Source organism: Pseudorca crassidens, chromosome 19 (genome assembly GCF_039906515.1).
Source record: "Pseudorca crassidens isolate mPseCra1 chromosome 19, mPseCra1.hap1, whole genome shotgun sequence".
In the NCBI taxonomy this organism is placed as follows: domain Eukaryota; kingdom Metazoa; phylum Chordata; class Mammalia; order Artiodactyla; family Delphinidae; genus Pseudorca; species Pseudorca crassidens.
Window position 1 is genome coordinate 43,278,979 of NC_090314.1, and position 26,753 is coordinate 43,305,731.

Sequence of the window (26,753 nt, forward strand, 5' to 3'; positions counted from 1 at the left end):
GCCACAACTACTGAAGCTGGGGCGCCTAGAGCCCGTGCTCCGTAACAAGAGAAGCCACCAAAATGGGAAGCCCGCACACTGCAACGGAGAGTCGCCCCTGCTCGCTGCAACTAGAGAAAGCCCGCGTGCAGCAACAAAACCCAACGCAGCCAAAAATAAATTAAATAAAATAATTAAAAAACAAAAAAGTTAACCAGTTGTAACCTCAAAGAAAGCAATAAAATAAACAATGTGTACCCTGTGCTTGGACTGTCTTCTACTTTCCCTCATTCAAGCAATTCTAAAGAGCCCATCTCTTTCATGAGGCCTTTTTGAAAAACAGGAGGATCCACTGACTAACCCTGGCCACTCCCTGTGTAAACATCTTCTTCACCTTCCAATAGGCAACAATTTCCCTACATAATATTTAAATGTTATTTGATACATGTTATTACCAATAGATCCTTAGGCTGAATGTTTTTTATGTCTACCTTCTTATGTCTATTGGGTCTGTGACAGTAAACTCTGAAGGATGGAGGATTATGCTTTCTTTCTTTTATATTGTGACTGACACAAGACACTGTACTTTTAAAGAGTCATTTAATAAACACTCTCTATATTGATTACTCTAAGCTATGTTTAAGATTTTACATCTTTTTATAGCATCACCTGTTTATGTGTCTTTTGAATGATAGCTACTAGTGTCTTTTTGAAATATAAGTAGTCCTATATTAGTATTCCCTACTGCACATTCACTGACTACAATTTTAAGTTTTCTTTTAAAAATCAAAACAGAATTTGAGCCGAATTCTAAAATAAGTATCTTATTCTATTTCTAAATTTAAACATCTTTCCTCTATAAAACCAAAATGAAATTTGCTAAATATATTTAGTAGTCTGCATTAAAGCTAGTATAGGCAGGACACAAGAGGCTAATGACTTACCCTTCTAAAACATAAAATACTTACGCATCTGTAGTCTTTGTACACCCATTGAGATTCAGTACTTCAATGTTCCTACAGTTTTGTGCAAAGGTCCTTTACAGGAAAGAAAGTAAAGGGTTTGAGGTAAAACGGGCACAATTCTCGGCATTAAAAAAATAATAGAATATACCAATAGTGGTAATAATGGATATTACTGGTACAAAATGGTACAAAAAGTTGTTCACAATTACGAATAAATTACTTTTCAACCATAAACTTTTAAATATCAATCTTTTTGTCAACCAAAGTTAAAATTATCCTAACTTCGAGTAAACAAACTTAAAACAATTTACTCAAAGCTCCAAACGAACCATTTATAATATGGGGAATCTGGCTTTTTGGGGGGAGCACTTGTTCTTGTTTTATTCTCAAAACCACACATCCCACTACTGGATATTTGTGTTGTAAGCAGTGAACGTGTATTTGGGTTCAGAATAGCTTAGGAATATGAAAACTATTCCAGCCTTTTCTGGGTGAGACAGTGCTGTGTTAGGTGTTGTTCTTCACTTCAGTCAAGAAGATGAGTTAATCGATAGCTATGTTTTTACCTTAACGCATTGTCTCCTACTCCGAGACACCCACGAAGACTTAACTTTCGTAAAAAGCCCCCACACCTTTTTGAAATATTCTCCACTACCCGGCCCTGTAAAAAAAGAAGACAGGTATACAAAGGTAAGCCACCACATCGTTTTTGAAAAGACCACATCCTCGTTTTTAAGAGACTTCTACTCGTTTTAAAGACCTAATTAAATCAATATGAAAATTTCAACTTACTGGGAGAAAGCTTTCCTGATTAACCCATCTACTTGAAACATACCTAAACCCTATATTGTTATTTACTTTGTTCCTCTTGTAAGATACCCTGCATTTGAGGAAATGGTGCTCTGTAGTTCTCTTATGCCACTACATCAATGTAGATTCCCCTCCTGCAGCCACAGGACATTAACTCTCTCTATTATTTCTGTGTATTTACTATAGTACTCTAAATACAGCAGAGACTCAATGAACACTTCACAAAAGCTTGCTGAATGGTTTTGTAGGCCAGGCTGCTTTAAATATTTACATCCATGAAGATCAGAGAATTGTGAAAAACAGAAAAATCCAGCACGTCGGTGGGTATCATTTTAAAAGTACTTTATGGGACTTCCCTGGCAGTCCAATGGTTAAGACTTCGCTTTCCAATGCAAGGGGTGTGGGTTTGATCCCTGGTTGGGGAGCTAAGATCCCATATGCCTCGTGGCCAAAAAACCAAAACATAAAACAGAAGCAATATGGTAATAAATTCAATAAAGACTTTAAAAATGGTCCACATCAAAAAAAAAGTCTTTAAAAAAATATTAAAAAATAAAAGTACTGGGCTTCCCTGGTGGCGCAGTGGTTGAGAGTCCGCCTGCTGATGCAGGGGACACGGGTTCGCGCCCCGGTCCGGGAAGATCCCACATGCCGCGGAGCGGCTGGGCCCGTGAGCCGTGGCCGCTGAGCCTGCGCGTCCGGAGCCTGTGCTCCGCAACGGGAGAAGCCACAACAGTGAGAGGCCCGCGTACCGCAAAAAAAAAATAATAATAAAATAAAATAAAAGTACTTTATGAAGATAATATAAAGTTCATGTGAGGTTTTTTTAACTTCTTACATGGATTCTCAAGACCACTAAGTTCCACTAGAACTCAAAAAAAAAACAAACCCAACAGAAAAAATAGCTACATCTAAATCTAATTTAATCCTTATAACACAGTGAGGAAGCTATTACTTCCACTCTCCAGATGAGAAAACCAAGGACTACAGAGCTCAAATTCAGGTTAAAATAATTTAAGCTTAAGCCATTCTTCTGCATTTTAGAGAAAATAGGCAATACTAAGAGATAAAATATGGGGGAGAAGTGAGAAGGGAAAAAATCTCTCCCCAATAAAAGTAATCCAATTCATTCTGTACAAAAACTATCTGTAGGCTCCCCCAGAACCCAGAATGCTCATCAAGAAGAATTTATGCAGATATCATGCTCCAGTAAATTAACTCCACTTATTTTTAAATAAACAAATATGAAAAGACTTCCTTAAAAAGAGCAAACAAAGGTTCACATTTCCACCACAAAAATAAAAACAAAAATGAGTCCTATTAAAACTAAATAACTCAGTATTATTTCAGTAAAATAATTCTCCTCATTCTCAAAAACTGAACCAGTTCTTGGGAAAACTGCAAGCTCCCATGAAGTTCAGATGCGCTGAAATGAACAGTCTCTCTCTCCAGGGAAAGGAGATTTATGTGGTTGGGGCTAATCTGTCCTATATGCTGCAATTACATTCTAACGAGAGAGATGGGGCCACACACCATGCAGTCATACCTCGATATCCCTCTGGAAATCAAACAGGTCAATTCGCTGCCAGTTACTGCCATCCAGAGCCAGAACATTCCAGGCCTATTTTGAAGAAGAAGAGACAGAATGAACAGAAGCTGAAATGAAGGGGAAAAGCTAGCAAAATTCAAGTTCACAATTCAACCTACTAATGATTGAAATTGACCAAAAAATTTCTTAGCACCTCCACCATTAACTCCCCAAAAGTCAGTCTTATTTCTGATTTATACTTTATTCTCCAAGTAGATTATCTCATAAATGAGTGGGTACAGAAATTAGTAGCTACGAAAGATCTTACATTAGCGGGCTGGGGAAAGAACAGGTTGTGATAAGTATCACAGCCGGAAACTGTTTTCTAACTTGAGTTTCCAATCTCAAAATGAGATAATCCAGCTAATGAAAAGCAAGTCTGTTACTCTATCCCTCAACTAGGAACGAGGTGAGTGTGAAACCAAAGAAAGAAGATGGCACTCTGAATGTAGTGTGTTCAATACATATGCCATGTTCAATAAAAATATGCTATTCATAGCATCACTTGTTTGGACCCAAAACTGTGATATGGTGACCTGGGATTTACAAAAGACACTATCATTTCTCAGTATACATGACAGAGACTTAATGCTTTCCTCATTACCAATTTGCTCACTCAGGCATGTTTTTCAATTGGTCATCTTTTCCTTCAACTTGATTCAGTGGTAATTTTAAACACTGAAAGTTTTAAGACTTCTCATACATTTCTTTAATTACCTAAAGGGAGGCAAGAAAGCTTCCAAGATTTTCAACCTTTCAGGATAAGGTGAAAAATGACTCCACTAAGAGTTAACCTTTTGCGGATCGTTCTGTATTTTAATCAGAAAGCCTTTAAACGTTTTCCCTACTAAATTTAAAGTGTAAACAAAAGTCTTAACACTGTTAAGTTATAAACTTAGAATATTATCTCTTACTACAACAATTCAAAACACAGATTCGATACTGAAATTCTAAAACGGAAATTAAAGATACCCTTATAAGCCCCAGGTAACTATCACACAATCAGTAAGAAAGATGTCAGGGGTATGAGGGTTAACAAAGTTATTATTATAGAAATCTTTAAGGTTTTCTCAGGATTTCGATGTTACTTTTCTTTTTGTGGCTTCATATTTTTCCAACAGTTTCTTAAATGGCTCCATGGGAGACAAGAGATAAAACCTTTAAAGATCATATGTTTACTAGATTCTTAGGCTAACTCTATCTCTGATTTGATACTTCTCATTTCCTTATACTATTTTCTTCAGCAAGCAGGACACATGCTAAAGTGAGACTAAAATTAGGAATGACAGGTTCCTCTCTAGAGTTTTTGTTGTTGTTGTTGTTTTTTAAAGCAAATTAACTAAATACTTCAAGTACAGAGAATAACAGGCTAACTACCGATGTTCCAATTGTACAGATGTAATGAAAATTGGCATTCTGCTTCCTTTTAAGTTAAAACACATTAAGAAGGAAGAGGAACCTGAACATGAAAACAACAATTAAAACTCACTCAAATCAACATTCTTGAGATGAGACTCTGCAACCAAACAGGTTAAGACACTGGTCTGGGAATTTTGTTTCTCAATGATGACCTCAGCTTCATATGGAGACAAAAAAGAAACCCCACTCATTTGTACCAGCCATGACTAAGGCAACCACTCAGGTACCAGGAACAGAACTGTCATGAATAGAAATCATCAAAATATGCCTGATTGTTTCTTAAATAGCTGAGATACAGATTTAGTATGGCTTTTAGGATGTAGAAATTACATTAAAGTTAGCAAGATGAGGTGGATTTTCTATGGCAAGTTTTGTGGGGGTTTTTTTTGAAGGAAATTGGTGATGGAAATTTGAAGGAAAACCTGGGTCCACTTAACAGAGGTAAACACAATACTCTGATGCTGAGTATTGTGATATAACCATATTACATACTCAGCACCTAGGACTATACCTGGTACATAGTAGGTTCTCAATAAGTATTTGTTAAACATCAAAAAGCCATTGTCCAGTTTATAAAAAGATGATAACTGTATGTACTCATTCATTTTATTAATTATTATATATCTGTATTACAAAAGAGACTATGAATGATTCATAAAGCAATTTTCCCACAACAGAGATTCTATTCTTAATATTAATGGCAGCAATAAGATTATGTCTCACTGTTTTGTCATAGTAATGTCAATTGACAAAAATGGATAAGTAAGAGTAATGCAGAAACTGACTTTGAGAATGGAATTTGGTTTGCTCTACAATTTCTTAAAAATTAAATTCTAGCTATAACCTTTTGAGAAAAAAATATAGGGAGATATCAAGAGCCTTCCATGTATGTACATAAAATGAATAAGGGAAACATAATGAAATACTATATTATTACAGTTCTGAGTAAAGCCTATTCTTTTAATTTGCATGTTTAGTGCTTTTTCCTTGAAAATGTTTCTTCTGTTTATATTACACAAATAGTCAAGAATTTCAAAAAATTAAAGTTAGAGATAGTACATATAGTAGAATTCCACTGTAGAATTAACATGGGTTTGGGTATCCCATGGGTGAAACCACAACCTTGGAAACATAACATACAACTACCATCTGAAGTAAATAGTCGGCCTACTACAGAAGCTGATTATCATTAATGTCAGGAAGGGATGCTCTTGTAATCATGTCAGCCATTCTTACCCTGGAGACCTGAGCACAGCGACACAAGGTTACAACATCCAGAAAAGAAAATATCCTAAAAAGAGACGGAGGAAAACTTTATTATATGATGAATTACTTTCTCTTGATTTTTCCTTATAAATAATTGGCGATGTTAACACATGCACAAAAGGGCAGATGTTCTTTAAACAATAACACAAAAAGCTCTGGCAATTTACAATACTGCCCATAAAAATGTAGGGGGAAAAGGTAATCTTTTACTTGATAATGTACGTGTAAGTACCATGACGAGTTCATTTATTCACATCAAGGGATGATAAAATATTTCTGATACTTTTTAAAGTAAAAAACCAATTTCCACATTCTGGTTATCAAAAGAAACAGGCTAGGGGATGGTTATGTTTATAAAGAATTTTACAGCTATGAAGGAAAAAAGATAAAATATTGGTAAAACCTAAAACTGAGCAACTATAAAATGTTAAATCTCTATATATTTAATTCCAATTTGGGAAATTATAAAACTCAGTTAACACATCAATGTCAGGACACACCACCTAAAATTCTTCTCAGTCTTAGAGAGGCTAAATATTTATTTTGTAGCGTTATTACTTGAAATAATTAATTTGCCTAAAGGACGATAACTCTCTATACCATAAACCACCTGTAAAAACAGCTCAGGGCATCCTGGGAATAAAGTGAACGGGTTACTTGTGCCTACAGTTCTCCTTACTCATGAATGCCCTTAAAGATCATTTTGATCTGAATAACAAGTAAAGCTCTTGTGCAGGTGGCAAAAGGTACAACATAGCGTATACTTTAAAGATGATATTCCTTGAGATAGCTGGAGTGTTACAAAATGGAGGTCAGGAAGCATTAATCTGGAGACGAATGAAAGCTACACTTTCTTTTCCGTTATTACTCTGAGTTAGCTTAATAGAGCAAAATTTTGTTATTTAGTGATTAGAGGCTGTCAATCACATTTTAGAACTTGGAATAAACTGAGTTAATAATTACATCAGACAAAGTTATATGCATTTTGTAAATAAAGTTTTTTGAAACTCTTTAAAATTTGGGTAATATACATAACATTAAACTTACCATTTAACCACTTTTAAGGGTATAGTTCAGGAGCATTTAAGTACATTCACACTGTTGTGCCACCACCACCACCATCCATCTCTAGAACTTTCTCATCTTCCCAAACTGAAACTCTGGACACAGTAAACAATGACTCCCCGTTTCCCTCTCCCCCAGCCGCTGGCAACCACCACTCTACTTTCATTCTTTACGAATTTGGCTACTCTAGGTACTTCATATGAGTGGAATCATGGTATTTGCCCTTTTGTGACGGGCTTATTTCATTTAGCACCAATGTCTTCAAGGTCCATCCATGTTGTAGCATGCAGTATCAGAATTTCCTTCCTTTTTAAAGCTGTATACCACATTTTCTACATCTGTCCATAGACGGAAACGTTGAAACTTTCTTGTTCCCCTGAGGCGGACTTGCTACCACCCTGATGGCTCTCTTTAATAAAATAAATTTCAAATGGCGGAGGAGGAACCAAGTTGGTGGAGTAGAAGGACGTGCTCTCACTCCCTCTTGCAAGAACACCAGAATCACAACTAGCTGCTGGACAATCATCAACAGGAAGACACTGGAACTCACCAAAAAAGATACCCCATATGCAAAGACAAAGGAGAAGCTACAATGAGACGGTAGGAGGGGTGCAATCACAGTAAAATCAAATCCCATAACTGCTGGGTGGGTGACTCACAGACTGGAGAACACTTATACCACAGAAATCCACCCAGTGGACTGAAGGTTCTGAGCCCCACGTCAGGCTTCCCAACCTCGGGGTCCGGCAACGGGAGGAGGAATTCCTAGAGAATCAGACTTTGAAGGCTAGTGGGAATTGATTGCAGGACTTCGACAGGACTGGGAGAAACAGAGACTCCACTCTTGGAGGGCACATACAAAGTAGTGTGCGCACTGGGACCTAGGGGAAGGAGCAGTGACCCCAGGGGAGACTGAACCTGACCTACCTGCTAGTGTTGGAGGGTCTCCTGCAGAGGCAAGGGGGTGGCTGTGGCTCACCGCGGGGACAAGGACACTGGCAGCAGAAGTTCTGGTAAGTACTCCTTGGCGTGAGCCCTCCCGGAGTCCGCCATTAGCCCCACCAAACAGCCCAGGTAGGCTCCAGTGTTGGGTTGCCTCAGGCCAAACAAGCAACAGGGAGGGAACCCAGCCCCACCCATCAACAGTCAAGTGGATTAAAGCTTTACTGAGCTCTGCCCACCAGAGCAACAGTCAGCTCTACCCACCACCAGTCCCTCCCATCAGGGAACCTGCACAAGCCTCTTAGATAGCCTCATCCACCAGAGGGCAGACAGCAGAAGCAAGAAGACTACAATCCTGCAGCCTGTGGAACAAAAACCACATTCACAGAAAGAAAGACAAGATGAAAAGGCAGGGAGCTATGTACCAGATGAAGGAACAAGATAAAACCCCAGAAAAACAACTAAATGAAGTGGAGATAGGCAAACCTTCCAGAAAAAGAATTCAGAAAAATGACAGTGAAGATGATCCAGGACCTCGGAAAAAGAATGGAGGCAAAGATCAAGAAGATGCAAGAAATGTTTAACAAAGACCTAGAAGAAGTAAAGAACAAACAAACAGAGATGAACAATACAATAACTGATATGAAAACTACACTAGAAGGAATCAATAGCAGAATAACTGAGGCAGAAGAACAGATAAGTGACCTGGAAGACAGAATGGTGGAATTCACTGCTGCAGAACAGAATAAAGAAAAAAGCATTAAAAGAAATGAAGACAGCCTAAGAGACCTCTGGGACAACATTAAACGTCAACAACATTTACATTATAGGGGTCCCAGAAGGAGAAGAGAGAGAGAAAGGACCCGAGAAAATATTTGAAGAGATTATAGTCAAAAACTTCCTTAACATGGGAAAGGAAATAGCCACCCAAGTCCAGGAAGCGCAGCGAGTCCCATATAGGATAAACCCAAGGAGAAACACGCCAAGACACGTAGTAATCAAATTGGCAAAAATTAAAGACAAAGAAAAATTACTGAAAGCAGCGAGGGAAAAATGACAAATAACATACAAGGGAACTCCCATAAGGTTAACAGCTGATTTCTCAGCAGAAACTCTACAAGCCAGAAGGGAGTGGCAAGATATACTTAAACTGATGAAAGGGAAGAACCTACAACCAAGATTACTCTACCCAGCAAGGATCTCATTCAGGTTCGATGGAGAAATCAAAAGCTTTACAGACAAGCAAAAGCTAAGAGAATTCAGCACCACCAAACCAGCTCTACAACAAATTTGCTAAAGGAACTTCTCTAAGCGGGAAACACAAGAGAAGAAAAGGACCTACAAAAACAAACCCAAAACAATTAAGAAAATGGTCATAGGAACATACATATCGATAATTACCTTAAACGTGAATAGATTAAATGCTCCAACCAAAAGACACAGGCTTGCTGAATGGATACAAAAACAAGACCCATATATATGCTGTCTACAAGAGACCCACTTCAGACTTAGGGACACATACAGAAAAAGTGAGGGGATGGAAAAAGATATTCCATGCAAATGGAAATCAAAAGAAAGCTGGAGTAGCTATATTCATATCAAATAAAATAGACTTTAAAATAAAGAATGTTACAAGAGACAAGGAAGGACACTACCTAATGATCAAGGGATCAATCCAAGAAGAAGATATAACAATTATAAAAATATATGCACCCAACATAGGAGCACCTCAATACATAAGGCAACTGCTAACAGCTATAAAAGAGGAAATCGAAAGTAACACAATAATAGTGGGGGACTTTAACACCTCACTTACACCAATGGACAGATCATCCAAAATGAAAATAAATAAGGAAACACAAGCTTTAAATGACCCAATAGATCAGATAGATTTAACTGATATTTATAGGACATTCCATCCAAAAACAGCAGATTACACTTTCTTCTCAAGTGCGCACGGAACATTCTCCAGGATAGATCACATCTTGGGTCACAAATCAAGCCTCAGTAAATTTAAGAAAACTGAAATCATATCAAGCATCTTTTCTGACCACAATGCTATGAGATTAGAAATGAATTACAGGGAAAAAAATGTAAACAACACAAACACATGGAGGCTAAACAATACATTACTAAATAACCAAGAAATCACTGAAGAAATCAAAGAGGAAATCAAAAAATACCTAGAGACAAATGACAACGAAAACACGACGATCCAAAACCTATGAGATGCAGCAAAAGCAGTTCTAAGAGGGAAGTTTATAGCTATACAAGCCTACCTCAAGAAACAAGAAAAATCTCAAATACACAATCTAACCTTACACCTAAAGGAACTAGAGAAAGAAGAACAAACAGGACCCAAAGTTAGCAGAAGGAAAGAAATCAAAGATCAGAGCAGAAATAAATGAAATACAAACAAAGGAAACAATAGCAAAGATCAATAAAACTAAAAGCTGGTTCTTTGAGAAGATAAACAAAATTGATAAACCATTAGCCAGACTCATCAAGAGGGAGAGGACTCAAATCAATAAAATTAGAAATGAAAAAGGAGAAGTTATAACAGACACTGAAGAAATACAAAGCATCCTAAGAGACTACTACAAGCAACTCTATGCCAATAAAATGGACAACCTGGAAGAAATGGACAAGTTCTTAGAAAGGTATAACCTTCCAAGACTGAACCAGGAAGAAATAGAAAATATGAACAGACCAATCACAAGTAATGAAATTGAAACTGTGATTAAAAATCTTCTAACAAGCAGAAAGTCCAGGACGAGATGGCTTCACAGGTGAATTCTATCAAACATTTAGAGAAGAGCTAACACCCATCCTTCTCAAACTCTTCCAAAAAATTGCAGAGGAAGGGGCTTCCCTGGTGGCACAGTGGTTGAGAGTCCGCCTGCCGATGCAGGGGACACGGGTTCGTGCCCCGGTCCGGGAAGATCCCACATGTCGCAAAGCAGCTGGGCCCGTGAGCCATGGCCGCTGAGCCTATGCGTCCAGAGCCTGTGCTCCGCAACGGGAGAGGCCACAACAGTGAGAGGCCCGTGTACCGCAAAAAAAAAAAAAGTTGCAGAGGAAGGAACACTCCCAAACTCATTCTCTGAGGCCATCATCACCCTGATACCAAAACGAGACAAAGGTACTACAAAAAAAGAAAATTACAGACCAATATCACTGATGAATATAGATACAAAAATCCTCAAAATACTAGCAAACAGAATCCAGCAACACATTAAAAGGATCATACACCATGACCAAGTGGGATTTATCCCAGGAATGCAAGGATTCTTCAATATATGCAAATCAATCAATGTGATACACCATATTAACAAACTGAAGAATAAAAACCATATGATCATCTCAATAGATGCAGAAAAAGCTTTTGACAAAATTCAACACCCATTTATGATAAAAACTCTCCAGAAAGTGGCCATAGAGGGAACCTACCTCAACATAATAAAGGCCATATATGACAAACCCACAGCAAACATCATTCTCAATGGTGAAAAACTGAAAGCATTTCCTCTAAGATCAGGAACAAGACAAGGATGTCCACTCTCACCACTATTATTCAACATAGTTTTGGAAGTCCTAGCCACGGAAACCAGAGGAAAAAAGAAATAAAAGGAATACAAATTGGAAAAGAAGAAGTAAAACTGTCACTGTTTGCAGATGACATGATACTATACATAGAGAATCCTAAAGATGCCACCAGAAAACTAATAGAGGTAATCAATGAATTTGGTAAAGTTGCAGGATACAAAATTAATGCACAGAAATCTCTTGCATTCCTATACACTAATCATGAAAAATCTGAAAGAGAAATTAAACACTCCCATTTACCACTGCAACAAAAAGAATAAAATACCTAGAAATAAACCTACCTAGGGAGACAAAAGACCTGTATGCAGAAAACTATAAGACACTGATGAAAGAAATTGAAGATGATACCAACAGATGGAGAGATATACCATGTTCTTGTATTAAAAGAATCAATATTGTGAAAATGACTATACTACCCAAAGCAATCTACAGATTCAATGCAATCCCTGTCAAATTACCAATGGCATTTTTTACAGACCTAGAACAAAAAATCTTAAAATTTGTATGGAGATACAAAAGACCCCGAATAGCCAAAGCAGTCTTGAGGGAAAAAAAACGGAGCTGGAGGAATCAGACTCCCTGACTTCAGACTATGCTACAAAGCTACAGTAATCAAGACAATATGGTACTGGCACAAAAAGAGAAACATAGATCAATGGAACAAGATAGAAAGCCCAGAGATAAACCCATGCACCTATGGTCAACAAATCTATGACAAAGGAGGCAAGAATATACAATGGAGAAAAGACAGTCTCTTCAATAAGTGGTGATGGGAAAACTGGACAGCTACATGTAAAAGAATTAAATTAGAACACTCCCTAACACCATACACAAAAATAAACTCAAAATGGATTCGAGACCTAAATTTAAGACCAGATACTATAAAACTCTTAGAGGAAAACATAGGAAGAACACTCTGACATAAATCACAGGAAGATCTTTTTTGATCCACCTCCTAGAGTAATGGAAATAAAAACAAAAATAAACAAATGAAACCTAATGAAACTTCAAAGCTTTTGCACAGCAAAGGAAACCACAAACAAGACAAAAAGACAACCCTCAGAATGGGAGAAAATATTTGCAAACGAATCAACGGACAAAGGATTAATATCCAAAATATATAAACAGCTCATCCAGCTCAATATTAAAGAAACAAACAACCCAATCCAACAATGGATTTAGGCAGAAGACCTAAACAGACATTTCTCCAAAGAAGATATACAGATGGCCAAGAAGAACATGAAAAGCTGCTCAACATCACTAATTATTAGAGAATTGCAAATCAAAACTACAATGAGGTATCAATTCACACCAGTTAGAATTGGCATCATCGGAAAATCTACAAACAACAAATGCTGGAGAGGGTGTGGAGAAAAGGGAAGCCTCTTGCACTGTTGGTGGGAATGTAAATTGATACAGCCACTATGGAGAACAGTATGGAGGTTCCTTAAAAAACTAAAAATAGAATTAACATATGATCCAGCAATCCCACTACTGGGCATATACCCAGTGAAAACCATAATTCAAAAAGACACATGCACCCCAATGTTCACTGCAGCACTATTTACAATAGCCAGGTCATGGAAGCAACCTAAATGCCCATCGACAGACGAATGGATAAAGAAGTCGTGGTACATATATACAATGGAATATTACTCAGCCATAAAAAGGAACGAAATTGAGTCATTTGTTGAGACGTGGATGGATCTAGAGACTGTCATACAGAGTGAAGTAAGTCAGAAAGAGAAAAACAAATATTATATATTAACGCATGTATGTGGAACCTAGAAAAATGGTACAGATGAACCAGTTTGCAGGGCAGAAGTTGAGACACAGATGTAGAGAACAAACGTATGGACACCAAGAGGGGAAAACCACGGCGGGGAGGGGGGTGGGTGGGTATGGTGGTGTGCTGAACTGGGCGATTGGGATTGACATGTATACACAGATGTGTATAAAATTGATGACTAATAAGAACCTGTTGTATAAAAAAATAAAATAAAATTCAATAAATAAATAAAATAAATTTCCCACCTTTTAAAATACTGATTACAAATCATTCCCAAATAAATATATATACCCCCAGGTACCTCAATTCCTAAAACAGTAAGTTTATCTAATGCAACAAACCTTCTTACACTGCTTAAATGTTGCTGCTTTTTCCTGTCATCCACTATATACTGCCTTTATGTGGAGCTTCATGGTCTAAAGATCCTGTTTCTGCCAAATTACCACTAATCCCTGAGCAATCTGTATAAATATAGTATTACACATGGCGGGGGCACAGGAGAGAAATTTTAGATAACGATCCTAGTTAGACTTTAGTAAACTTTCAACAGATAGATTCTTTACAAAATAAAGATGGACATGAAACCTCAGGCTATAGATCAAATGCAGACCTAGGAGACTCTCTGAAGCACATGCCCCAACAATCATAATTTCATTCTTAGAATGTACTGCCTGGGGTACTTAATGTCAAAATTCCCATAAGTTGGCTTTTCACCTGGATTTGACATTATGATACATTAAAAAGAGAGAGAGAAGACAAATACAGTCGCTGTGCTCCTCTATCAAGCAATAAGAGCTTGGACTCTCCACTCCTGATTTGGCTCCCTGGTATGTGATAAGCCTCTGTGCTTAAATCCCTTCTACCACTCCACAAGCAGTCTGTCTAAATGTCTGCTATTATTTAGTAGCTTCTGACTTCTATTTATTCTACGTACTTGACAATAGAGACAATTACCTTTAGAAACCTAAATATAAGGATTGACGGGATAAGTTGCCAGAGTTTTAGTTACAGTGATTGGGGGGGTGGGGGTGGGGATGGAGGATGGAGAGGAGGAGGTTCACAGTGACCATTTATTCTTCTAAATATGGTAACATTAACTTAAATAAAAAACATCACTATAAGTATGTATTTGTAGGATAAATCAAGGGGGAACGACAGTGACATTTCTATATGATAGGCCAGAACAATAAAACATTATACTTAGAACGTTCCTGCTTTTCATCATCTTCAGGCTTGGTACCTTACACTTTAACCCTTTACATAATTCCTTCTTGAGGACACCTATTATCCATAACCAGAATGGTTATGATCAAAGAGATAAGAAAACTGACGCAGAATGAAAGGTCTGTTATTGTTGAAGGATCCTGCTTGACTGCTTCAATAAAAGTCCTCCTCCTTCTCTTATCAATAGATTGTTGAAAAACCGGCCTAGCTTTGAGGCAAAGTGGGCCTCACCTTCCCCACTCACACAAAAAGACTTTGGCCAGGTCTCTGAGACATTATGTGGAAGAAGACGGGGTCTGGTTATAAATAAATCTATTGCTGTATAAAGAAAGAAAGAAAGAAAGAAAGAAAGAAAGAAAGAAAAAAAAAAACCAAACCCTTAATACTAGATTCTTGGAGAACATGGAGCTGGCTGCTAAAGTAAATACCGAGAGTAGATTTGGGGATATGGTTACCCATGGTATGGTTCTGCAAAAGAAGATTTACTCCCAACTTCCTTTGGCTTGACAGTCTTATGACAAAAGTCCCAAACCTTCTTGAGCAATACCTCTTAATATAGTTCTGTTTATTAAATAAATTTAAAAAGCATAGCATGATCCTGGAGAAGGTATAACAAAATCAGTAACTCCATTCATATCATGGGGATATCTATGGGTACGACTCTTTTGGAGAGTAGTTCAATAGTACCCATTAAAATAAAAAACACAGGGCTTCGCTGGGGGTGCAGAGGTTAAGAATCCGCCTGCCAGGGCTTCCCTGGCGGCGCAGTGGTTGAGAATCTGCCGGCCAATGCAGGCGACATGGGTTCGAGCCCTGGTCTGGGAAGATCCCCTATGCCGCGGAGCAACTGGGCCTGTGAGCCACAACTACTGAGCCTGCGCGTCTGGAGCCTGTGCTCCGCAACAAGAGAGGCCGCGACAGTGAGAGGCCCACGCACCACGATGAAGAGTGGCCCCCGCTCGCTGCAACTAGAGAAAGCCCTCGCACAGAAACGAAGATCCAACACAGCCATAAATAAATAAATAGGTAAAGAAGTAAAGAAAGAAAGAAAGAATCCGCCTGCCAATGCAGGGGACACAGGTTTGAGCCCTGGTTTGGGAAGATCCCACGTGCCGCGGAGCAACTAAGCCCGTGCACCACAACTACTGAGCCTGCGCTCTAGAGCCCGCGAGCCACAACTACCGAACCCGCACGATACAACTACTGAAGCCCATGTGCCTAGAGCCCGTGCTCCGCAATAGAGAAGCCACCACGATAAGAAGCCCGCGCACTGCAACGAATAGTAGCCCCTGCTAGCCGCAACTTGAGAAAGCCCGCGCACAGCAACGAAGACCCAACACAGCCAAAAATAAAATAAAATTTAAAAATAAATAAAATAAAAAACACAGACACTACATCCTGTAGAAGCAAAAGTATGAGTAAAGATAGTTATCAGAATGTTTATGGCAGCATTATTTGAAATATCAAAAAGTTCGAAAATGACCTTAACATACATCAATTAAAAAATGCTTAAATATATTATGGTACAAAAAAAAATTTGCACTTTGCAGCCATTTAAAAGAATGAGACAGAGCTACATGAACGGACCTAAAAAGATGTCAATGATTATTAAATGACAGAAACAAAAACAAGTTGTAGAACAGTTATTATATGTTTTCATTTTTGAAAAATATAATAGGTACACATGAACACATGCATGTAAGCATTGTGCATATTATATATCTAAATATAAGAGGATATATGTTAGCTTTGTGGGGAAAAGAGGCTTTTTGTGGGGGGGGGGTGTTGAGAAAGCAGGAACAAGGAAGCCATTTTTTAAAAAGTGCTGGGCTCATGAGTGATTTATATTTTATTTGTTAAAAAAAAATTTTAAGGCACTGGATGCAGATCTTTGGCCACATGAGTGTTAAAGCCTGCTCCGAATGTAGAATTCTGATACTTGTCTACTGTCTGACAGAAACTATACTATATTTTCAAAGTTGCAAACCTATTCCTCATGAGACCATCGGTTTGCAGGACTTGTTCATTAAAACTATACGCTAGGGCTTCCCTGGTGGCGCAGTGGTTGAGAGTCCGCCGGCTTATGCAGGGGACACGGGTTCGTGCCCCGGTCCGGGAAGATCCCACATGCCGCGGAGCGGTTGGGCCCGTGAGCCATGACCGCTGAGCCTGCGCGTCCGGAGCCTGTGCTCCGCAATGGGGGAGGCCACAACAGAGAGAGGCCCGCGTACCGCAAAAAAAAACAACAACAACGATATGCTAGTGTCTTTATTAGCAGACTACAGATGTAGGTTTGCTACGCTCCTGTTTTACTGGGATGTATCATCTTAGTTGTAGTGGCTGGACACTCAACTAAAAATGGGTGGTCTACTACTATGGGAGGGAAATGGAACATGAGTAAAGTCTCTGCCTCTAAAGAAGCAAAAATGCAGATATGCCACGTGGGAAAAAAAAAAAAGAATCCTGTGGAATATAATTTACATTCTAGGAAAGGGAAAATGTGTTTCTCATCATTGGCATTCTTGAAAATGCTCCTGACATATGGATGAGTGAAAAACACAGGTTGAATAAGAGCATGATGCCATTTAAGACAACTGATAAGAGGACTTCAGGTATAATTATGACATTATTGTAATTAACCATGATCTTGTGAAGAATTCTGCCAAAAGCAACGTATGCTACCTGTAGCTATAATGCACTTATTTGAGTTTGACTCTTTAGACAAGAATGAGTTGGTATATATTAAGTTATAAAAGCTCTCTGTACTTGCTTAGTTATTAATGTGAACACAAAGATGACATCTTCCATATTACTAACTGAATCAAAGCTGGTACACATAATCTGCTACATCAGATAATCTTCAACCTCCTACTGTGCTTTGGTCCCCCATTCCTTTTAAACTTGAACATCAATGCAAAATCACTCTTAAATAAACCAGATGCACAACCCTGGCCATAAAGGAGAGAAAACTACGTCTCCTACTCATTTTTGAAATGACCTTATTTCAAATAAGAAAATACGAAGAGGAGACACATCAGACAATTGGTCTTGTTATCCAGTTACTTACAGTTAACTATTTTTTTTAATTTTAATTTATTTATTTCATTTTATTTTTGACTGTGTTGGGTCTTCGTTGCTGGGTGCAGGCTCTCTCTAGTTGCGGCGAGGCAGGGCTACTCTTCGTTGCCGTGCGTGGGCTTCTCATCTTGGTGGCTTCTCTTGTTGCGGAGCACGGGCTCTAGGAGCACAGGCTTCAGTAGTTGCGGCACGTGGGCTCAGCAGTTGTGGCTCATGGCCTCTAGAGCGCAGGCTCAGTAGTTGTGGCACACAGGCTTAGTTGCTCCACAGCACGTGGGATCTTCCTGGACCAGGGCTCGCACCCCTGTCCCCTGCGTTGGCAGGCGGATTCTTAACCACTGTGCCACCAGGGAAGTCCTTAACTATTATTTTAACCAAGGTTATACTCAGCAGAAATTATGCAAACCTAATCTCTCCATATCTGGTAATCCCACGTACAAGATGTGACCATATGAAATCTGTGACTGATTTAGCCATGGAATTTTAACTACCAAATCTAAGTAAACTCCCATTTGAGAAATTTCTCTTAGAAACCAGTGCTAGGAAGCACTCTGTTTTTATGGAATAATATGTATTTTTCTTCTTTTCTGTTAAGAATGACATTTCATTTATGCTATCAAGAAGTTTAAAGCTAAATTTGAGACCCATCTATAGCAACTATGTAGGCTCGTACAAGGGTGCATCTGTTTACTTTCTGGCTTTGGTTTTCTACTTTTCTTTACATTTCTCATGATTCTGATTATTTATTTGTATTTATTATATTTGCTCCTGATCTAAGTTACCCCAGATGCTCTGGAGACAAATTAAATAAAGTAAATAAAAATCAAATAGGTTTCAGTTATAGCTGACATACTGATTTACATATATTAGATTAAGATACACATGAAATATTGCTAACTCATAAGACATCAATCACCTTAATATAAAATATTTAAGCCAAGAGAGAATATGTAAGAGTACAATTGTCTGGACGTATGGCCAAACCTCAACATCTACCATGTACAGCTCTTTTCTAAAGAGTTCCACATCAACTACCAGGTGATGATGCCAAGCTGGTATCTGGCTGAACCTGGCTGGACACCTGACCCAAAGGCTGCCCATCTACAGGACAACCACTAGGCTATATATGATGTTTTGGCCCCAAAGCTCTTTATTTCAGTGTCTGAGAGGCCTTGTGTTTCCTTCTGGTTTCCTTATTTCCCATGGGTACTGGTAAATCCAAAAGAGCTAAATATAATACAGTGTCTCATGGCTTTAGTTACTATACATATGTTGATGACTTCTAAATCATGCTGCTAAGCTTTAGACTTGTATATACATCTGCCTTTTGACAGCTCTACTTTGATATTTTCAATTATCAAAACTGAACTATTTTCATTGTTTTCCTCCCATTAGTCCTGTTTCTCCGCCTACTTTCTTTATCTTAGTGAGTATTCCCACTATCTACTTAGTAGAAGGAAAAAAACTTGCGCATCATCTTTCACTCCTTTCCAATACATACCCCCACTGACAATGCATCAAATCAACCAGCAAATATGTCGCCAAACGTTAACTCTTAAAAATCTCTTGATTGAGTCTATTTTCTCTCTAGCCTATTACTATCATGAGGTTCAGGCCATCACTTTCTCCCAATAAAGGGCAGAATTTTTTGTTTCAAATTTTATATAAGTAAAAATTTATTATGTAATTGTATATTTTACCACAACTATATTTATTATTACACATTTATTATAAATTATATTACTTACTATAAATTAAGTTTATATACAAGTTATATACACATGAGGAAATTCACAAACCATAAAATTTACCATTTTAAAGCACACAATCCAGTGAGTTTTAGTGTGTCCACAATGGTGTGCAATCATCACTACCATCTAATTTCAGAACATTCTCATCGCCCCTAAAAGAAACCTTGTACACATTAGCAGTCACTCCCCATTGCCCCTTTACTGCAGCCCCTGACAACTCCTATCTCCATGGATTTATCTATTCTGGACATTTAATATAAATAGGCTAATACAGTATGTGGCCTTTGTGTCTGGCTTCTTTCACTTACTGTGTTTTTAATCATACATTTATGTTGTAGCACACATCTGTACTTCATTCCTTTTTATGGCTGAATAATATTCCATTATATAGATATATCATACTTTGTTTATCCATTCTTCAGTTGATGGACATTTGGATGGTTTCCACTTTTTGGTTACTATGAACTGCTATGAACTTTCACATGTGTAAGTTTTTGTGTGAATATATTTGAGTATAGGAGTAGAATGCTGAGTTATATGAGGAAGGACAGCATCCACAAAGAGGGTGACCTACTGAGATATTGGACAAGCAGGGTGAAGGGGAAGCCTGGTGTGGGGTGTCACAGGTTGAGGGGGCTGAGAAGGATGTCCGTGTAGGTGATTCACATGACGAGTTGAAGCCCAAAAGAAGTGAGGGCATCCATACACTGGGGTGACCTACCATAATGTGTCAGTGCCTGGGCCATATGAAGAGGGCAACCACATGGAGCAGAAATCCACCATGGGTTTTGGAACCCAAGCAGAGTAGAAGGGTGTCCGTGCAAGAGGAGGGGAGTGGTCTGGCACGAGTTGTGTGAACCCAGTGGGGTGAAGATGGAATCCTTGTGAAAGGGAGCAGCCGCAGTCGGAGATTGGTTACAATCAGGAAGTCTGAGTAAATAACAAAATACATTAAGGATAACGACAGTCAGGTTTGTCACGGAAGGGAATTCAAATCTGGAAAGGGAGGAAACTAGACTTATATGGTGCTGGATTGGAAAATACAAAATAAAATATTAAGGACCTACTCATGGGGTATCAGGTTTGCGATTTATTCTAATGGCTCAGGAAGAAAAGATTTTTGTACCATAATGCAACTTTTCTGTAAATTTGAGACTGTCAAGGAAAATACTCTTCACCTTAATAATCCACGTCTAGGATTTTATCCTAATGAAATCATAAAGGATGGTTTCAAATACTCAAAAGAAGAAAGATCATTATAGCTGTGCTATGATAGCAGATAACTGGGGAAACACCTAGAGTCTAACAAGGAATGGATTTTGAAAACTATGGTAAGGTTAGGAACAAGACAAGAATGATAGCATCACCTTCATTCAACATTTATTTTGGAGGTTGTGGCTAAAGCAATGATGAAAAAAATTACTATAAATAATTGGAAGAGTTTTTTTTTTTTTGGCAGGAGACACAAATATATAGAAAATCTAAGAAACAACTAAAAATTACTAGAACTAATATTAAAGGTGTGGCTAAAAGATGAAAAATTGATAGCTTTCCCTACAACTAGCAATAATAGAAACAGAATGAAATTTATTAAGAAACTGTATCATTAAGGACATGAATCAAGACAAAAATAATTAATAACACACAATGTTCTTGGATAGCAAAACAAACAAAAAAAGTTAATCTTGTTAATTCACAGTCACACAAGAAAAAAGGTTAAGTCATTAAGTGTTCACAGAGTTCTTAGTTATATCCAGCACTCTATTAGGCAGAGAGGAAATTCAATAATATAAAACAACATATTTGCCTTCCAGAAGCATATAGCCTTTGTAAAAAGAAACATGTAGACACAGGGCAGCTTATGATTAACCAATATAATGTGTGACCTGAAAATATAAGTGCTGCTGAAAGTAAAAAAACAATGGGGTCAATATGGGTGGAGATAGTCAAAGAGAAAAGGGTTTTTTGTCATCACTCCTTTTTTCTCACTTTACAATCTAATTTCTATCTTTACTACTCAATTGCAGTTGTACCTTGAAGAACACTAATGGTTTTCTTGTGCTATCCAAAGGCCGTTATCAGTCTTCAATAAGCCTTATCCCTCCAAACATATTGACCATTCCCTTATTAAGAACCTCCTCTTCTGGCTTCTCAGATACCATCTTGTAATTGCCACTTACTATACTTCTGTTTTCAAATGAAGGCATTTCCCAAGGTTTAGTTCGTATTCTTTTGCTTTACTGTTTACTAAAGTGCGGTTCATGGATCACTTGCACCAATGTATTGAGTGGGCCAAAAGGTCTGTTCATTTTTTTCCGTAAGGTGGCTCTAGTAGCACTTAGTTGTCTTTAACTTCATTTGAAAGAATTTTGTTAGACTGTATGTGATAGCTGTCATATCAGTGTGTGTTTAAAAAAAGACTTATCGGGCTTCCCTGGTGGCGCAGTGGTTGAGAGTCCGCCTGCCGATGCAGGGGACACGGGTTCGTGCCCAGGTCCAGGATCTCACATGCCGCGGAGCGGCGGGGCCCGTGAGCCATGGCCGCTGAGCCTGCGCGTCCGGAGCCTGTGCTTTGCAACGGGAGAGGCCACAACAGTGAGAGGCCCGTGTACCGCCAAAAAAAAAAAAAAAAAAAAGGCATCAAAATTGGTGAATTTTTGTGTAGCCATTTTAATATTGAAGATGGAAGAAAAAACCCAACATTTTTGGCATATTATGCTTTATTATTTCAAGAAAGGTAAAAACGCAACTGAAACGCAAAGAAAGATTTGTGCAGCGAATGGAAAGGTGCTGTGACTGATCGAACATGTCAAAAGTGCTTACGAAGTTTCGTGCTGGAGATTTCTCGCTGGACGATACTCCATGGTTAGGTAGACCAGTTAAAGTTGACAGCGATCAAATCAAAACAATAACAGAACAATCAATGTTATACCCCGCAGGAGATGGCCGACATACTCAAAATATCCAAATCAAGTGCTGAAAATCATTTGCACCAGCTCAGTTATGTGAATCGCTTTGATGTTTGGGTTCCACATAAATTAAGCGAAAAAACCCTTCCTGACCGTATTTCCACATGCGATTCTCTACTGAAACATAATGAAAACGTTCCATTTTTCTTTTTCTTTCTTTTTTTTTTTTGCGGTACTCGGGCCTCTCACTGTCGTGGCCTCTCCCGTTGAGGAGCACAGGCTCCGGACGCGCAGGCTCAGCGGCCATGGCTCACGGGCCCAGCCGCTCCGCGGCATGTGGGATCTTCCCGGACCGGGGCACGAACCCGTGTCCCCTGCACCGGAAGGCGGATTCTCAACCACTGTGCCACGAGGGAAGCCCCGAAAACGTTCCATTTTTAAAACAAATTGTGATGGGTGATGAAAAGTGGATACTGTACAACAATGTGGAGCAGGGGAGATCAGGCGGCAAGTGAAATGAACCACCATCAACCACACCAAAGACCGGTCTTCATCCAAAGAAGGTGATGTTGTGCATATGGTGGGATTGGAAGGGAGTTCTCTATCATGACCTCCTTCCAGAAAACCAAACGATAAATTCCAACAAGTACTGCTCCCAGTTACACCAACTGAAAGCAGCACTCGACAAAAAGCATCCAGAATTAGTCAAAAGAAAACGCAAAATCTTCTATCCGAATAACGGAAGACCGCATGTTTCTTTGATGACCAGGCAAAAACTGTTTCAGCTTGGCTGGGAAGTTCTGATTCATCCGGCACATTCACCAGACATTGCACCTTCGAATTTCCGTTTATTTCCGTCTTTACAAAATTCTCTTAATGGAAAAAATTTCAATTCCATGGAAGACTGTAAAAGGCAACCGGAACAGTTCTTTGCTCAAAAAGATAAAAAGTTTTGGGAAGATGGAATTATGAAGTTGCCTGAAAAATGGCAGAAGGTAGTGGAACAAAAGGGTGAATACGCTGTTCAATAAAGTTCTTGGTAAAAATGAAAAATGTGTCTTTTATTTTTACTTAAAAAACCAAAGGCACTTTTTGGCCCACCCAATACCTAGAGTGTTTAATAGAAATATAAATTCCTGGTTCCTAGCCCAAACCTACGGATTCAGAATTTCTGAGTGTGGAGCCCAGATATCTGCAGAATATTTTTTTAAAACCACTCTCCAGGTGATTCTTACTAACATTATAAAGGTTACTAATTTATCACTCTCAAAAACATTTATAAAAGATGTGAATTTTGAGGTCAACAATTCATATATTTTTAAAGCAAACTGCAAAACAAGTACACCTTCATGTTTTTAACCCCCTGATCACAGACTGAAATATACCAGGCTAGAGAGATGACAATAGTGCATGGCAGCAAAGTTTTATCATTAATTTACAAATTCACGTCTCTAGGTGAAGATCAATCTTTTAGTTAATCCATAACCACTGACAAAAAAAATGGATGTCAAAGATGGCATCTGCCTCAGTTTGAAATCTAACACTCAAGAGAAGTGAAGGTCAAGAATCATTCTTCAGGTACTTCCCTGGTGGTGTGGGTAAGACTCCACACTCCCAGTGCAGGGGGCCTGGGTTTGATCCCTGGTCAGGGAACTAGATCCCACATGCATGCTACAACTGAAGAGTCTGCATGCCGCAACTAAAGGTCCCACATGCCGCAACTAAGACCCAGCATAGCCAAAATAAAATAAATAAATACTAAAAAAAAGAATCGTTCTTCCGTCAGAACTCTTCTTAAATGATTCAAAATGGAGGATGGGGATGGGGTAGAAAGGTGGGGGTGGAGGAACATATCTCCTGTTGTACAGATCTGACTTCTGAAACCATGTCTGTTTTATATAGTCAGAAATAAACAAAATCGGTTCTATTTCTGGTCACGGCTGAGTAAATTTTCACTGTTCTAATCTTCTAACTTCAAACTCTGAACAAAATATAAAAACAACCATCTGGGGCTTCCCTGGTGGCGCAGTGGTTAAGAATCTGCCTGCCAATGCAGGAGACATGGATTCGAGCCCTGGTCCAGGAAGATCCCACATGCCGCGGAGCAACTAAGCCTGTGCTCTAGAGCCCACGAGCCATGGCTACTGAGCCCACATGCTACAACTACTGAAGCCCGTGTGCCTACAGCCCATGCTCCACAGCAAGAGAAGTCACCACAATGAGAAGCCCGCGCACCACGACGAAGAGTAGCCCCCGCTCGCCTCAACTAGAGAAAAGCCCGTGCATAGCAATGAAGACCAAATGCAGCCATAAATTAATTAATTAATTAATTTAAAAAAACAAAACAACCATCTGAAGGCAATGGAGAGTGAACAAATGCAGGTAGCTACTAAAGAGGAAAAGGGAAGAACAAGCGACTTTCCAGTTGTTTTGTTTTGTTTTTTCATGGGTTTTATCCTGAGGGCAGGTTATACTTGGGGCCCTTAGAACTTGGATAGAAATCTGTGAAGGAGAACCAGAGAACAAAGTTTGGAGCAACCACAGGCAATGGGAAGCGAGGAGAGAAGGGAGAGAGCCAGAGTGAGGTGAGGGGAACACAAATCCTGTCCAAACCTCTGAGTGACCTCTGAATACTACGTGTGTGGGGCAGACTCCAAGCTGCTAAAGTTAGAAGAACTGAACTTACATTTCAGGGGCCAACCACCACAGGGGACACAAAGTTTGTAGGTTGGTAACTGCCAAGTTACCTATCTGCTAAAAACAAACAAATAAATCCATTGAATAAGGATGGAAAGGAAAACCCCAAACTGAATACAAACAGAGATGAATAAAATGAACTATTTTTATTTAATTTATTTATTTATTTATTTTTGGTACGTGGGCCTCTCACTGTTGTGGCCTCTCCCCTTGTGGAGCACAGGCTCCGGACACGCAGGCTCAGCAGCCATGGCTCACGGGCCCAACCGCTCCGCGGCATGTGGGATCTTCCCGGACCGGGGCACGAACCCGTGTCCCCTGCATCGGCAGGCGGACTCTCAACCACTGCGCCACCAGGGAAGCCCTGTACTATATTTTAAATGAATAATGTAAAAAAAGAGAATTAACCAATGTAACTTTTTTTTCCAATGTAACTTTTGAACTCAGTATTTTCTGTATATCACCAGGCAAAAGACCAAAACAAACAAAAGTCACACCAAAAAACTATAAATAATGAATGAACTTTAATTAGATTTTTTTCACAACGTTATGGGTTAATTATTTCATGTGCATTCTAAGATTGAGTAAATAAGTAAACATATTGTGGATAGAGTCATATTTCTCCCTTAGAGAAGACAGTTATAAATATGGAAAGGATGAGAGCTAAAATGAGCCCTATAGTATTAGACTGGGATTGGGGGTGTTAGTATAAACTAGTTATGTAAAAGTATTGTCATTTTTAATCTATCTATCCACCTATATATAGATACAGACAGACATAAAATTGCATAAAGATATGTTTACGTACCACACACCCCCAAACATGTATTTAGCTCTACCTGATGAGAAGATCTACGAGCAATGATGCTCCAGTAGCAATAAGCATAGCTAGGGTAGAGATCTTAGCTTCTAAATACCATTCTCCACTAAAAAACATCCCTGAGCTCCTTGCAAAAATGTCTGATTCCAGGACTGGGTCAGGAGAAGTACAAGAAGGTCCTAGAATATCTTGTGTCAAAAAACAAGGATAGTGGAGCGGCTGGGCCCGTGAGCCATGGCCGCTGAGCCTGCACGTCCGCAGCCTGTGCTCTGCAACGGGAGAGGCCACAACAGTGAGAGGCCCGCATACCGCAAAAAACAAAACAAAAACAAACAAAAAAACGAGGATATATTCAAACAATGATGGGGCATATTCCAAGAACACAGAATATAATTGTAGGGGCTCCCACTGGCTAAGTCTGAAACATTCTGAGCAGAAAACAAGGATAACCCAAATGGGATTAAAACACACTGAATAAAGTAGGAATCCATGAGTCTATATTGACATTAAAAAATAAAGGAAAAAATGGGATAGGACAAATACTGAAGTCTGCGCACCTATAGCCCGTGCTCCACAACAAAGAGAAGCCATCGTAAAGACCCAATGCAGCCAAAAAAAACTCCCAAAAAACAAAAACTAGCTTCACAATATCAAGCTGAGCCTGGTGGGAGTTCACAGTATTAGGATGTTTAATGATAGGAAGACAAAAAGGACTTAGAAAAAAAATAGTATCTTCGCATGGCCAGGTGGCTCTTAGTCTCAAAACACAAACAGCTCTGTGTGTCCACATATATACACGACCTAAACAAAGGCAGTGTGTCTAATCTTATTAATAGTCCATCACT

The 26,753-nt window shown here is 38.9% G+C and overlaps 1 protein-coding gene across 5 annotated transcripts in view; it reads right to left on the minus strand.

Moving 5' to 3' along the window:
- The window catches only part of FBXL20 (F-box and leucine rich repeat protein 20), a 112,801-nt gene that overhangs the window by 30,001 nt on the left and 56,047 nt on the right, over positions 1-26,753 (minus strand). For 4 of the 5 annotated variants that reach the window (XM_067716533.1, XM_067716531.1, XM_067716534.1 and 1 more), the window contains exons 3-6: positions 5,998-6,052; positions 3,301-3,375; positions 1,511-1,605; positions 948-1,016 (exon numbers count right to left, since the gene is read on the minus strand). In XM_067716533.1, the coding sequence (XP_067572634.1) occupies positions 948-1,016; positions 1,511-1,605; positions 3,301-3,375; positions 5,998-6,052 (294 nt within the window). Of the gene's footprint in view, positions 1-947; positions 1,017-1,510; positions 1,606-3,300; positions 3,376-5,997; positions 6,053-25,077; positions 25,106-26,753 lie in introns of those variants that run through there. The other variant, XM_067716535.1, reaches the window with a different exon arrangement.